The sequence below is a fragment of the Metarhizium brunneum genome, chromosome 1 (assembly GCF_013426205.1).
Source record: "Metarhizium brunneum chromosome 1, complete sequence".
In the NCBI taxonomy this organism is placed as follows: domain Eukaryota; kingdom Fungi; phylum Ascomycota; class Sordariomycetes; order Hypocreales; family Clavicipitaceae; genus Metarhizium; species Metarhizium brunneum.
In genome coordinates, this window is record NC_089422.1 from 7,703,539 (window position 1) to 7,715,780 (window position 12,242).

The 12,242-nt window shown below is 50.1% G+C and overlaps 4 protein-coding genes across 4 annotated transcripts; all 4 read right to left on the minus strand.

Moving 5' to 3' along the window:
• Positions 1–1,029: 1,029 nt before the first annotated feature.
• cdc37_1 (Hsp90 co-chaperone) lies at positions 1,030–3,309 on the minus strand (the record flags this gene model as incomplete). Its single annotated transcript, XM_014692724.2, has 4 exons — positions 1,030–1,449; positions 2,438–2,535; positions 2,596–3,064; positions 3,250–3,309. 4 exons carry the CDS (start codon positions 3,307–3,309, stop codon positions 1,030–1,032), a joined length of 1,047 nt encoding a protein of 348 aa, XP_014548210.2.
• A 763-nt stretch (positions 3,310–4,072) lies between these two features.
• dnaJ_0 (Chaperone protein DnaJ) lies at positions 4,073–6,875 on the minus strand (the record flags this gene model as incomplete). The annotated part of the gene is made up of 4 exons (XM_066129903.1): positions 4,073–5,676; positions 5,735–6,001; positions 6,062–6,715; positions 6,788–6,875. The coding sequence occupies 4 exons, from the start codon at positions 6,873–6,875 to the stop codon at positions 4,073–4,075; spliced, it is 2,613 nt and encodes an 870-aa protein (XP_065986060.1).
• A 1,703-nt stretch (positions 6,876–8,578) lies between these two features.
• On the minus strand, positions 8,579–9,238 carry CUE1 (Coupling of ubiquitin conjugation to ER degradation protein 1; the record flags this gene model as incomplete). The annotated part of the gene is made up of 2 exons (XM_014692722.1): positions 8,579–8,863; positions 8,969–9,238. The coding sequence occupies 2 exons, from the start codon at positions 9,236–9,238 to the stop codon at positions 8,579–8,581; spliced, it is 555 nt and encodes a 184-aa protein (XP_014548208.1).
• Positions 9,239–10,055: 817 nt separating this feature from the next.
• not2 (General negative regulator of transcription subunit 2) lies at positions 10,056–11,666 on the minus strand (the record flags this gene model as incomplete). Its single annotated transcript, XM_066129904.1, has 6 exons — positions 10,056–10,121; positions 10,184–10,325; positions 10,387–10,596; positions 10,650–10,983; positions 11,043–11,479; positions 11,572–11,666. The coding sequence occupies 6 exons, from the start codon at positions 11,664–11,666 to the stop codon at positions 10,056–10,058; spliced, it is 1,284 nt and encodes a 427-aa protein (XP_065985950.1).
• Between the last annotated feature and the right edge of the window lie 576 nt (positions 11,667–12,242).

A 12,242-nucleotide genomic window follows, 5' to 3' on the forward strand; every position in this document is an offset into this window, starting at 1 on the left:
ACGGGAGAATACGGGAGAAACCAAAGTATGGCCATCATGTTACATATGCCGATGATGGGGGCCGCTTAGAGGAACCTGAGGTCAATCTTGGTCCATCTTTTACGGACTTGGACTTGCCGGAAGACAATTTCGAGCAGGGTGTCTCTGGCAAATCCCTGCCTAGCACATATGATGCTGCTGCATGCAATTCAAGCTCTCAAAGGGGACTTTGGCTACTCCGGCGAGCCCCCGGGGTCCCTGGGATGAGCGCCCGTTCTTTGTTACGGGAGTTATGCACCGGTACACCCCTCCACCTTTACCATCAGCTGTGTGAGGCATCATAAATTAAAGGCAGGCTGCAGGGAAGTGTGCCCTCGCAGGTTCACAGCGCACAGCGCAGAAGCTCTTAGGTACTGGATCGCCCAAGGCTCAAAGGGTTATGGGCAGAGATATATCGCTGTGAAAGTGCATCCCTTCCGTCACTACGAGTCTAGTCTTCATTCACTGCGGATCCATTGGAATATGAAGTTCAGAGTCCACGGCTTGTTCAATATACTTCAACTGCTCCTGGCCTTCCTCTGCAGTCGTGTCGGTGATATCAGGTTCTATACTCAGGCAACCAGCCTTTTCGTCGAAAGAAGGCGCGCACATGTGCATTAGCGGAACCGTTGTTAAGCTAGGAAAGGATATGGGAATAGCTCACGTCACTTAGAAGAGCGACTACATCTTGGACGTCTTTAACTCTCATCTTCCCGAGAACTTTGGCCTCTTCTAGCAAGCCGGTTTTCAGTGCAGCTGTCATGTCGGGGGTAAACTGCTCGGAAATGACTTACTCTACATCTTCATCTTTAGTGGCACGTTGCTTCGCGTTTTCTTTGACTAGCTGTCGGTTGAAATCGTTCGTTAACATCCTTTGTGAAAACCTCTTGGGCGCGATGTCCTGGTGAAGTCATCCCTTGGAAGGACACTGCAAACCCGTCTAGCTCTCGCTGGCGATCTTGGTTCCGTCTGCCTTTATTGATTCTTCCAGTTTATTGATTCATCGAGCAATCAGATCTCGAGGCTGTCGAATCGTTCCGCAGCCAGTGTGCCCCTTTCATCCAGTGTTTTATTCGTCTTGTCCAGTAACCCGGCGATCATCTTCGAATATGCAGGTAAGGGTTGCTCGGACTCGACCACATCTTCTGGATTACACATAGCCAGCGCCATGTTCATTTCGAATGCAATCTCGACAGGGTTTCTGCTATGAGCTCCTGGCCCGGCCGCTTCCAAAGATTGGAGCAGATCGAATACTCGCCGCAAGAGTTTATTATTGACAGCATTTTCATATTTGAGATCTTTGATCTGGAGTTTACGTTGCCGTCGTTTGATATGGATTCGATTCTGCTTCGCCCTGATACACGACCGCTTGTCGACGCTGGGGTGGACCTCGATGTCAATGTCGGAATCGTCGCTAAGTTCCAAGGCGTCCTTGACACTATTGCGGTTAGTACCGGCTTCTCAGGAGTCAAGACCCACCGGTTGACTTGAATGTTGCTCACACGATAAATTACATACCCATTTAGCTGTCGTCGATCATTCTGGAGACTCGATAGTGCCGTCTGGTTGTAGTCGCGTTCAAAACACACCAAATGTAAATGTAATTTTCTTGAGGCGTGATGGTGACGCGGAGTATAGATGAGAGGGAAAGGGCAGTCAGCGTGTGCCGGGGGAAGCTCTTGTGCCGGTGCCCAAAGATGGAGGTGACGACTACTTAGATGCAAGGCTTGCAGTCGTGCTGCGTCATTCGTGTGGCTATTGGAGCTGTCACGCGACAGTTGGTGCAAGCACTACATTTGGACTGGGCCTGGCTCGTCAAATCTCAAATCTCAAATCTCAACACCATACCACCACCACTACTACTACCACAATATTCTGATCGATTACTCCACACAATCGAAGAGAGACATGGCGCTACCTCATGGCCACACTTTAGGGCAGGGAGGGGTTAAGAGACACTTTATTCCCGACAAGCGCACTTTGTCTTCTTGCACGCCGTGGGGAAAAGAGTCAAGTATCCCCGGCCATCTGTGTCTCAGTCCGTCCATGAATATCCGTTGGGGATGAATAATGCACTTTTTTTCTCACTCGCAGAAGCCTGTTTAGCAACTCGACTGCATGCTAACGACACGCATACCATGTATTCTGTTTCCCGTCCTCGTCACAAACCCAACCTATCATCAAACCATGGTGCGACAGCCCATTGATGCCGCCCTGTACGAATCTGTCGCGCGATATGAATAATTTCGTCCCAATAGCAAATACCGCTCTGCCGAGCACATGCCAACTCATACTCTCAATTCTCGGTCTGCGTGTTGGCCTTTCCCATCCTGACCCAGATCATCCCCTAGTGAAGCAACCATTTTCCCTCGTAGCTAATTGAATTCATAAGCTAGTGTCTACAATACAAGATTCATACATCCACTTCGGGCTCAGGCTTGAACACCATGTCGTCTTCGTCGTCGATGTCATCGGCTCCTTTCTTGAGCTTCTTGGCAGTACCGCCCCTACCGGTGGCTGTACCAGAATTAGTCCCAAGTCCCCAGTTGCCTATTACCACGAACAGTGAGGACTCACAGGCACGTTTCTGGGGCAACCCCTTCCGAGGAGACTTTGCCGGGGTCGAACGCTCGTCATCATCTTCTGAGGCTGCGACACTTTGACCTTTCCTCGGGGTCCTCTTGCGAGCTGCCGGCTTATCAGTCATAAGGTTCCCGATTCTCCACGGCAAGCCAGCAACGCAGGAAAGCGCCTCAGCACCGTTCAATTCTTCAAACAGGTGCAAAACAAGAAGTAGCCGGAAACCAAGAGAGAAGCGCACAGAGGAGACAAGAAAAGAAGAAAAGAAATAGGGGGGGAACCCACGACTTGGCCTCTTGATTGGCGCATCTCCGCTCTCCGCCTCAACCTCCGCAATCATCTTATTTATCTTTGTCCACATATTCTGCATGGACTTGACAGTACGCCCTGGCATGTCGATCTTCTGCCAGTTGATGGACCGTCCGTTCTCGCGAAGCTGAGCGACAATGCGGATGAGGAACTGGAACTGTATGCCCGTCAGTCGCAGGTGCAGGCCGAGGCCGAAATCCCGGCATGATGCTCCTATATCACGGAATACTACTCCCCCACACACATCTCGATGATAGACAAATTCCTACTGACACCCGCCGTCCATTGGCTCCTTTGCCTCATTCACCTTGTGTCTATGAGTGGGAAGTACCAGATACTTACTTTGGCTTCTTCGGTCCAGGGAAGGGCCTTGCCGTCGACTTTGTCACCGTTTGGATCCATTTCGAGTTGAGGGAAAAGAGTTTTGTCCAGCAGTTGTTGTGTAGGAGAGGGAGAAGAAAATGTGGATTAGATGAACGTTTGGCAGAGTCGCAAATGACAAGGCAGAGATGACAGGTAAGGAGTAATAAGGTCTAGGGATAAGTCGCGAGGGAAAGGAGAAGGGCGGAGAAGAAATAAGATCCTCCGATGATGCGGATGTGCACAATGTACATGGAAGCCTGCTAGATGTTCCGTGGTTGAAGCCAAAAGTGATTAAAAAGTGAGTTGATCCGCAAAGCGAGCGGTCCCGGTGAACATCACAACAGGGCACACCACGTGGTTGGCGGAGTCAATATTTTTTACTTGTGGAAATAACAAACGTCTTGATGCACTGTTATGGTCTTGGTCATTGATGCTACCGGGGCAACGTGTCTGTTAGGATAAAATAACAGGTAAGAAGTAGTGAGCTAGATATTGTATTGTGTTAACGACAAGTATCGATGGATCACTACTACCTACGTAGGTACTCAGGTAAGCAAATAAACATATCCTAAGAGAGCCATGTATGAAAGTTCTCATAACACCCAGCCTGCATGGACGGCCACCCCCTCTCTATGCTTGAAGCTCTATCGCAAGGAAAATACATCTACCACGTAAATCCATGGGTATCGTTTATTTCCAGGGGAGTATTCTCTCTTCCCAACTCCCAAATACGCAATAAATGCGACTATACCATCTCGCGCTAAGTATAAAAGAATTGCAATCCGATCAAAAACACCCGGGCTCAAGCGCGACTGTCCTTCATCTTGTCTCTGAACGCCATAAATTCTCGCATCCGTGATTCATGCTCCTCGCATACACTGACCCATTGTCTTCGCACATCGTTATCCTGCTGAACCCAGCTATAATACGCTTGTAAATCGGCATCTCCCCGAGCTGCCAAAAAGCCATATCCCTTGCTGGCTCTCGTGTTCTCAATCAGTAACTTTCTAGTAGCGAAATGATCAACAACTAGCCCGTTGAACGTGTCCCATTGTCGCAAGTAACTTTCAAAATCGCCAACATATTTCGTCCAGGAGGCAGTGTTTGGTTTCATCCCGTCGATAGCGACCGTGGGAGGCAGACGGGGTGCCAGTGGGACCGAGGGAAACTCCAAAGGTACAGGTCTTGGTACCTTGGCTCGTGGACCGTCAGATGCTTTGCTCTCGAAAGGTAAATTATCCTTCATTCCGTCGAAAGACTCGAGACCTACTTTTTGCTGGGAGAAGGGCGGAACATTCTTAAGATCTGCAAAATTCGCCCTAAACTCTTCACTATCTTCCGAACCCGCAGCATTTACGTCCAGAGGAACTTTTGCCGGTCGCTGTGGCTTTTCATCGTCAGCCATGCCGCCAGCTACTTTCCCAGCACGCCATTCTGGTCGAGATGGCTCGACAGGGATATTTCGTGCCGTTTGAGTTGCAGATGCACCAGAGGACATCGGCGAATCGATATCCATAGCCTGCGGGCTATCAGTCGCTGGTGCCTGCTCTTGCGCCTGTGCATTTCTTCCGCGCCATTCGTAGGTCTCGTCTTCGCTACTGCTTTCTTCAACTGTCGCTGCTGTCCCTGCCATCGGCCTAATCTTTTGTTTCCTGGAGTTGGTGCGGCTAGCGCGTGTTGGCGAAGCAGACGGGCCAGGTTGTGGCTGTGGGACAAACGTCTGAGCATTGAATTTGTCGCTCCATCCATCGGGATTAAAACCACCCTCGACCTGCGCAGCATGAGAGGTTGTATTAGCACTATCACTGTGACGCATGGTTGGACGCTTGATCGTCGAGTGACGAGCTCGTTGAGTACACGAAGAGGGCATAAAACCCACATTGGCGTCCTCTTCAGTCGTGCCTGCATTGAACTGATACGTGTTCGAGTTGTCGTCCTTGACAAAACTGGTGTTTATGTCATCAAGGCTACTCTTCGCGAAGCTGTGTCCGCCAGGCACGTTTGGAGTCTCCGCAAAAGTGTCATCGTTTATAGGGAAGCTAAAGCTATGTGATCGGGTTCGGTTAGCTGCTTGTGCATGTTTCGATGTCTCTGTGTAGCAATCCGTTGACAAAATGCATTCTTTTTCTTCCGTGAGCCACGGAAGGCCTTCCTTATTGTTGATAAGCCTATTCAAGATATTGGTCTGTTGTCGCTCAAACGACAAAAGTGTGACACTGCCACCCTTTTTCCCACTCGGAGACCTTTGTTGATACACGGTTCCTGAACTATCAAGACCGGCTGTCGGAGATGTCCACGCCTTCCCAGGTTTTGTGGAGCCTGGATATGTGGAAAAGATTGACACTTTATGACGATGGTGATTAAGAGGAGTTTCATACATAGTAGGTTCATCCTTGTTGCCCATTGCTAATGGTACGTAAGCTTTGGTGTGTTGCAGCGTGTTATACATGCGGAAATAACTTACAATTATCCTCCATAGGAGATTTCGCAGTCTCGTTTGTAGGATCGGCGTCGAATCTCGCGTCGGCCCGTGACTCAGGCGACGTATTGGTATACGTTCCCGTACCCTCGTCCGCACTTTGAGAATGTTGGCCTCCATCTGTCGGTACTCGAAGATTTGCATCCCGCTCTTCTTGAGTCGGTCGTCTTGGAACATTAGAGCTGCGCTGATTGTCATCTGAAGCAGATCCCTCGTCAGCAAGGTTGCCGTCGCGAGCGTTCTTAGCGCGGCCTAACGGCACTGCAGCAAAAGGATCTGTCTTTTCCCCTCCTCGAGAAGTATAAGACGTACCGTGGCGTGAATCAGACGAGGCTCCTTTCTCCCTAAACTGGCCTAACGGATCGGGCATTGGGCTTGGCACTGGCTTTCGAGGCGGGGGCTGTGGTACATTCCGTCGTTCAGAATTGGTGTAATTTGCATTTGATACAGGGGGCTCGTCCCCAGGCATAGTCGACCGAGGATAGTAACCAGACTTCCTGGAGCCGAAAGAGGCTTCTTGTCGTTGTCTCGCCGATTCCGTTCTTGGTGGTTGTCGTGGAGGCGGTGGAGGCGGCTCAGATGGACGAGGTTCGCCCCGTGTATTCTTGCGCATGTTCTCAAACGCCTTGGCAGCGTTCTTTTTCGCATTTGGATCGGATCCAAAAGTTTGTTTTGCCGTGGGGGGCACCCCGCTCGAGAATCTTGTCTGCCACCGCTGCGCCCCTGAGGTTGCGTTTCTCGCGGCCGGTGTTCGTCGTGGAGGCGTGGGAAACTGTTGGCCAACATCGGCCCAAGGGTTTCCCCTCACACCCGAGGCCCCGGGATATCGGCCCCTTCCCAGAGTAGCGTCATATTTCGCCTTTGAGGTTGGATCCGAGAGGATCTCATGAGCCTCCTGGATGATTTGAAACTTGGCAATAGCTTCGTCCTCGTTGCCGCTGTTCCTATCGGGGTGATATTTTAACGCTGCATCATTGAGTCAGCATGCTTTGAAGCAAGGAGATTTCGTTCATCTGGTGTGGGAGTATTTATCCTCACCCAACTTTCGATACTGCTTCTTGATTGCCTCAATGTCCGCATCACGCGGCATCCCAAGGTCGGCGTAGTAATCCTTTTGGGCTGCCATTGAAGAAGGTGTTGGCCGGGTCCTGCAGATCGTAAACGGGGATACTGAAGTCGAATTCCAGACGGCTTTTCTCAATCAACATGACAATGAAGAGTTGTCTATCGGGTGTCGACGTCCGTGGACTGATAGTGGTGAAGCGCTTGGTCCCAGGTCGGCCCTTCCTTCGCGGAGTGCGAGCGACGAAGCCACTCGAGTATGACACCAAAAGGTAATTAATCTAATAATTAGAGCTGAGAGTGGTCAGTAACCGTACAATAGGGAAGGTAGACGACAAAGCGAGCTTTGATCATCCGTCGAGCCTGCAGGTGGAATGTTTCGGAAGGCCTCCCAGTCTGAGCCAAAGTTGAATGCGTAGCTTACCCAAGTTTGCGACTTGACGTCAGCTTGAAAAATAACGCAGGAATAGACAGACCAGGGCTGTATCTTGAAATACCATGGGAAGTGCAAAAGAAACCAAAAAGAGAGAAGAAGCTCAAGATTAGGAAAGCCGAGGATCGAGAGGGCTTCCGTGAAAGTATTCACGTTGGTTGGCTTCGCATAAATCACACGTTGACAGGGACCAGCGGACTGGACCTGGGGAGGATGCGGGACCAGCCAAGGTGTCTGGTACACAAAATCGCACTTGCAGTTTGCATGTGGTCCCCGCGGTGACGCAGCGGGTCATGGGTCAAGTTTTTTGAATGGCGCCGCTGCAAAGTTGAATGTGGCTGAGTACTGAAGTACCTAGGTACCTAAAGTATGTGGTTATTACTTAAGTTGATGAATCTACACAAGTACTCAAGTAGGTACGCACGTCATCGCAACTCGATGGTTTATTGCACAACATTACTCTGTCCATACGGAGCATCTACTTAAGTAGGCTGCTACTAAGTAGGCAGGCACGTTTATACAGAGTGAACGGAACATTTGCTGGTTTTGGCCGAGACTCGGCACCCGAGCGGCCTCCACCACGGTCCATTCCAGCAGACACTCTCAAGGCATATCAGGCACCAGTCTCAAGCGAGAAATGCCAAAGGTCTACTACGTACACAAGCAAGTGCCTCCGCAACGTCGGCTATGTGGTCTCAAGTCCCTTGATCCAATCCGATCATCGATCGCTTGATGATGTTTCATGACGCCTTTGTCGTTGCTATTTCAGGGACCATGTCCCTTGTCAAAGTATTCGGTACTTAAGTACCCCGTACCTGACACTTACAGAATGCCCCTCCAAACGTGGCGACGTTGACAGTCAAGATCAAAGGCAGCTTAATTCTTGACGCGCTTCTCTTGTTATAAGCTACTTAGTAAGAAATGCGATCCTTCACTGTCATGGCGCTCAAGTTTACATGATACTTGCTTGCTCCCAGCCAGGATTTAGACGGTCCCCAGCCATACCTACGCAAGGTAGACACAAACCTACAGTCTCATTCTCATTCTCAACTTCATGTCAACTTCAACAAGCAGCTAGTGTTGATTCTCAAAAAAAGCCCACCAAAATCACCCTCACATACTATACAAATTCCAGGTGCCGGCCAAGCGTTTCTACATTGAGCTGTCATCGGAACCCCAAAGGACAATATTAAGCCACCGTTATTGGTCGCAATGGCTCCCCCCAGCACTGGTGGTCAAGTGACAGCATAACCGAGTGAATTGCATCGCTGAAAACAAATATATTCGTCGTACAAAATATACCATCTCTTCCAGTCCCATTTCACCCTTCTTAATTATTTTTTCTCCGCCGCAATTTTGGCTTCCATCTTCCGCCGCGCTGCCAAGATCATCTCATCTCGTCGTTTCTGCAACGACGCCTGGCGTTCGTCCCGATTCGAACTCCAGCCTTTCGATTTGGCGTCCTCCTCAAATTCTGCTTCAGTAATCTTGCTCTTTAGGTTATATCGCGTTATTAGGTCTGGTTGTGATGGCTTGTCTGCTTGTCTCGTCGCAGAAACAGTGCTTGCTCCGGCCGTAGCTTGCCCTGGCGGAGGGGGTGGTTGGAACGTAACAGGAGGCTATTTCATACCCTATGTTAGCCGACATCCCCAGATGCCACGGCCAACCCAGATGCCATTGGCAAAGCATTCCGGTGCATCTGCAGATGAGAATGATGTGCTTACAGTCTCAAGCCGCCCAGCCAAGATTCGCTCCGTGGTATTTTGAATACTGCCACCATTACGCTGTAAATCCCACAAGATGCTCCGTCTTTCCGCCTGGGGAAACATCTGTTGTATCCGCTCTACTGCCGTTTCTCGTGATCTCCGTACGTCCTCCGGTGACCTTGTCGGCCGAGGTGTCTGCGTCCCGGAAAAGAACAGGTATCGTATTATGAGCCCCGACAGGAGTAGGATTCCTGCCAGGTATGGCAGCGATATTTGTTCATTGGCCATGCTGGGTCGCGGGAAGCCTGTAGGCGGAGGAACAAACCGGTGTCACTCGCCAGATTGGTTTGCCCAGTCAGGTCGAGTGGCAAAAGTATCTCGCGTGAGACTTATGCCGCAGCGTGGTGGTGGTGCTAGTTTAACTGATAGCAATGAACCACTAGCAAGCCACTGACCGTTGTGCCCTTATAGGTCGACAGATCGATGATTCGTGGATAGAAATAAAGGAGTGAGGTCTATAGAGCACGCGATGTGAAGTGGTCGGACCACAAATGTTCCGTGCCAACGGAGCCGCTATTGACGGTGTGTACCTGGTAGTAATGTCTGGCTTGGTATGGTGGTGGAACCTCGGCTAATAATCAATAACTGGCACACACCACACTCTCTTTCATCATACCCGCATGACGTCCGGGGACAACAGAGGCGTATGCGGCAGCCCGCTTCTTCGAGGAATATTTTCTCACATTATATACCGACATCTCTGAAGCTTAAGAGACAGATATGCTTTGTGGCAAGCATCGCTGCATCACGTTCACGTCACTGGCTGCTCGTAGCGTTTCCATGAAACATTGCCCAGGAACGTCATATATTGCGGAGCGGCAATCGTATGCTTCATATACCATAAAATATGGCAAAAAACCTGCCGATAACAACCTGATAATGCATTCCCAGCCCTCCAGCCACCGAACCAAGTTCATATGCCGCAAAGAACCATTGCCCCCGTTCTTTTGTGGCAGAACGCCGACCGGTCCTAAGGACCAGCTATGAAGCAAACCCGATTTCCACTGCATAAACATACACCATCCTCCGCCACCCGTGCCCTAGTTCAAGATATTGCAGGCGGTTGGTTCAACGTAGTATCCAAGTCGCCGTAGAACAGAGTGAGCTCTCGCTAAAACAATCCAAGTTAGCCATCAACGTTCTAAGTCGTGGAAGCTGTAGGAAATCCTTTACCCTGTCCTTTCGCCAGTTGTCTGTATCCCACACAATATAGAATCCCCGCTCGTGATTTGGGCTCAAGATCTGTGGGGTCATGTGTTCATCTTTGGTGAGCCATATCTGATGTTTCTTGTGCCATCTCCAGTTTCGAGAATGCCTACACACGTTTGTCAACCCAAGGTACACACCAAAACTACTAGTCCGAAGGTTCGACCTACAATTCTACCGCTGCCATTTGCTGTTTGACGTCTGCGGGACAGCTGTAGAATATCCAAAACAGAGTTTCTTCGTTGAAATTCTGAATTTTGCTTTCAATTGGCTGGACGTTCGTCACATTGTAGCACTCTGGAAGTCGGAACTTGCTACCATTAACTGTCGGCCGAGGGGGGGCATCATCAAAGAGCGAGTAAACTTGTGTCGAAATCATCCTGCGCTTTGTTAGTGAGACAAACTGCGTAATTGGAAGCTGGAACATGCTCACTCTTGCGAGTTGATATCAAGTCCAATTGTGATAGGATCCATGCCAACTACCATTGCCTGGTAATCCGGATAGTTGTTCATTAATGTCCGCAGTCCTTTGATTCCCCATTTGTCTACGGCACTCATTCCGCCAAGAGGATCTACCGCGTCCGGGGCCTTGTTCTCCTTCACATCTCGTAACTTTGCAATCGAGTCCTCGTTGCCGATTGCTCCTAGGGGATTTTGATTCGTGTCATCAACAGTAGATTTGCCTAGGCCATCCTCCCTGGAAATGGGTTTTTGTCTGCTATCATCGTCGGCTCCCAGCCGCTTCCGGTCTTGGCCGCGGTTTAATGCTACAGGTATCAGCTCGCTTAGTCAACCTCATCCAAGAGGATCTTGGTTCACGACTCACCAACTCCGGGAGGCGACCGCACATCGTTTGCCCGACTATTGGCGGACAAAGCATTTAGAAGGCCATTACCCCTCTGCGCTCCTGACGCTCCTTGTTGCGATCCGAACGCCAATGACATCAGATTTCCACTTCGATCCGACCCAATCTCCCCATTTCCAGCTCTATTTAACGGAGGAAAATCATCAACGCTACTTGGCTGTCCTTGGGAGGCTGTCGCTATATTCCCTTGGTTACCAAATCGAAAGGAGCTTTGGTGTAAAGGCAAACGCGATGAGCCTGATGCGAACAAATCATCCTGGCCTCCTTGCTGAGATGAGACGGGAGTCGATTGATTTCGTTGAATAGGCCCACTCAAGTTTCGAGATGCTCCCGACGACCACATCGATGCAGGGTTGGCGTTGTTGAGCTGTGAGTTGTTTGACAGCGACGGGAACTCGCTGTAAGGATTGTCAGCACGCGTTCCCTTGAAGTAAGCTACGGACAGAGGTATCACGTCATGGTGACACGCAGAAATCAAAAAAAGGTTTACCCCTTGACAACGGCGGCATAATCCCAGTTGGATGTTTGTAGCAATGATGGCTTTAGTCCAACCAGCCCGCTGCATATGCCTGTCGTGGTCTGCATGTTGAAAAAGCAACAAGATGAGGTAAAAGGCAGAAGAAAATCCAGACGAGGGTGGCGTTGGTGACGCAGAATGGAAATAGTGAACAAGAGGTGAGAAGACAAACGGAAAGCACGTACTTTAAGTCCAACGGAGTGGCAGATTGCGACCCGCTCAAGCTCTGCGCAAAACTCACATTTCCTCCCATTTGCCGGGCTTGGTTTTGGAATCCAGCACCTCCCATCGGTATATTTCCACCGAATGCCCAGCCAGATCCGTTGTTTGCTAGTTTCGTAAATGAACAGTGTCAGCCCTCACGGTCGTGTGATCGACGGCTGCAGCTTCTTAACGCCGGTACAAAATCATACCTAGCTTCCCGTTTGGCAGCCGGCTCGATACCGATCGTCCTGGTAGTTGAGGCTGTTGCTGACCGCCGAAATTGCCAGGCATGCCTCTGAGAGACTGCGGCACCGTTCCTATTTCCAATGTATCGAGTTAGTCCGGTTCCTTGACAGCATCTTTTTTGTTGCCCAAGCAGAACGCCATAGCCTCTCAATGTTCAAAGACTAATGCGCCAACTGTTGACTATACGCTGAAAG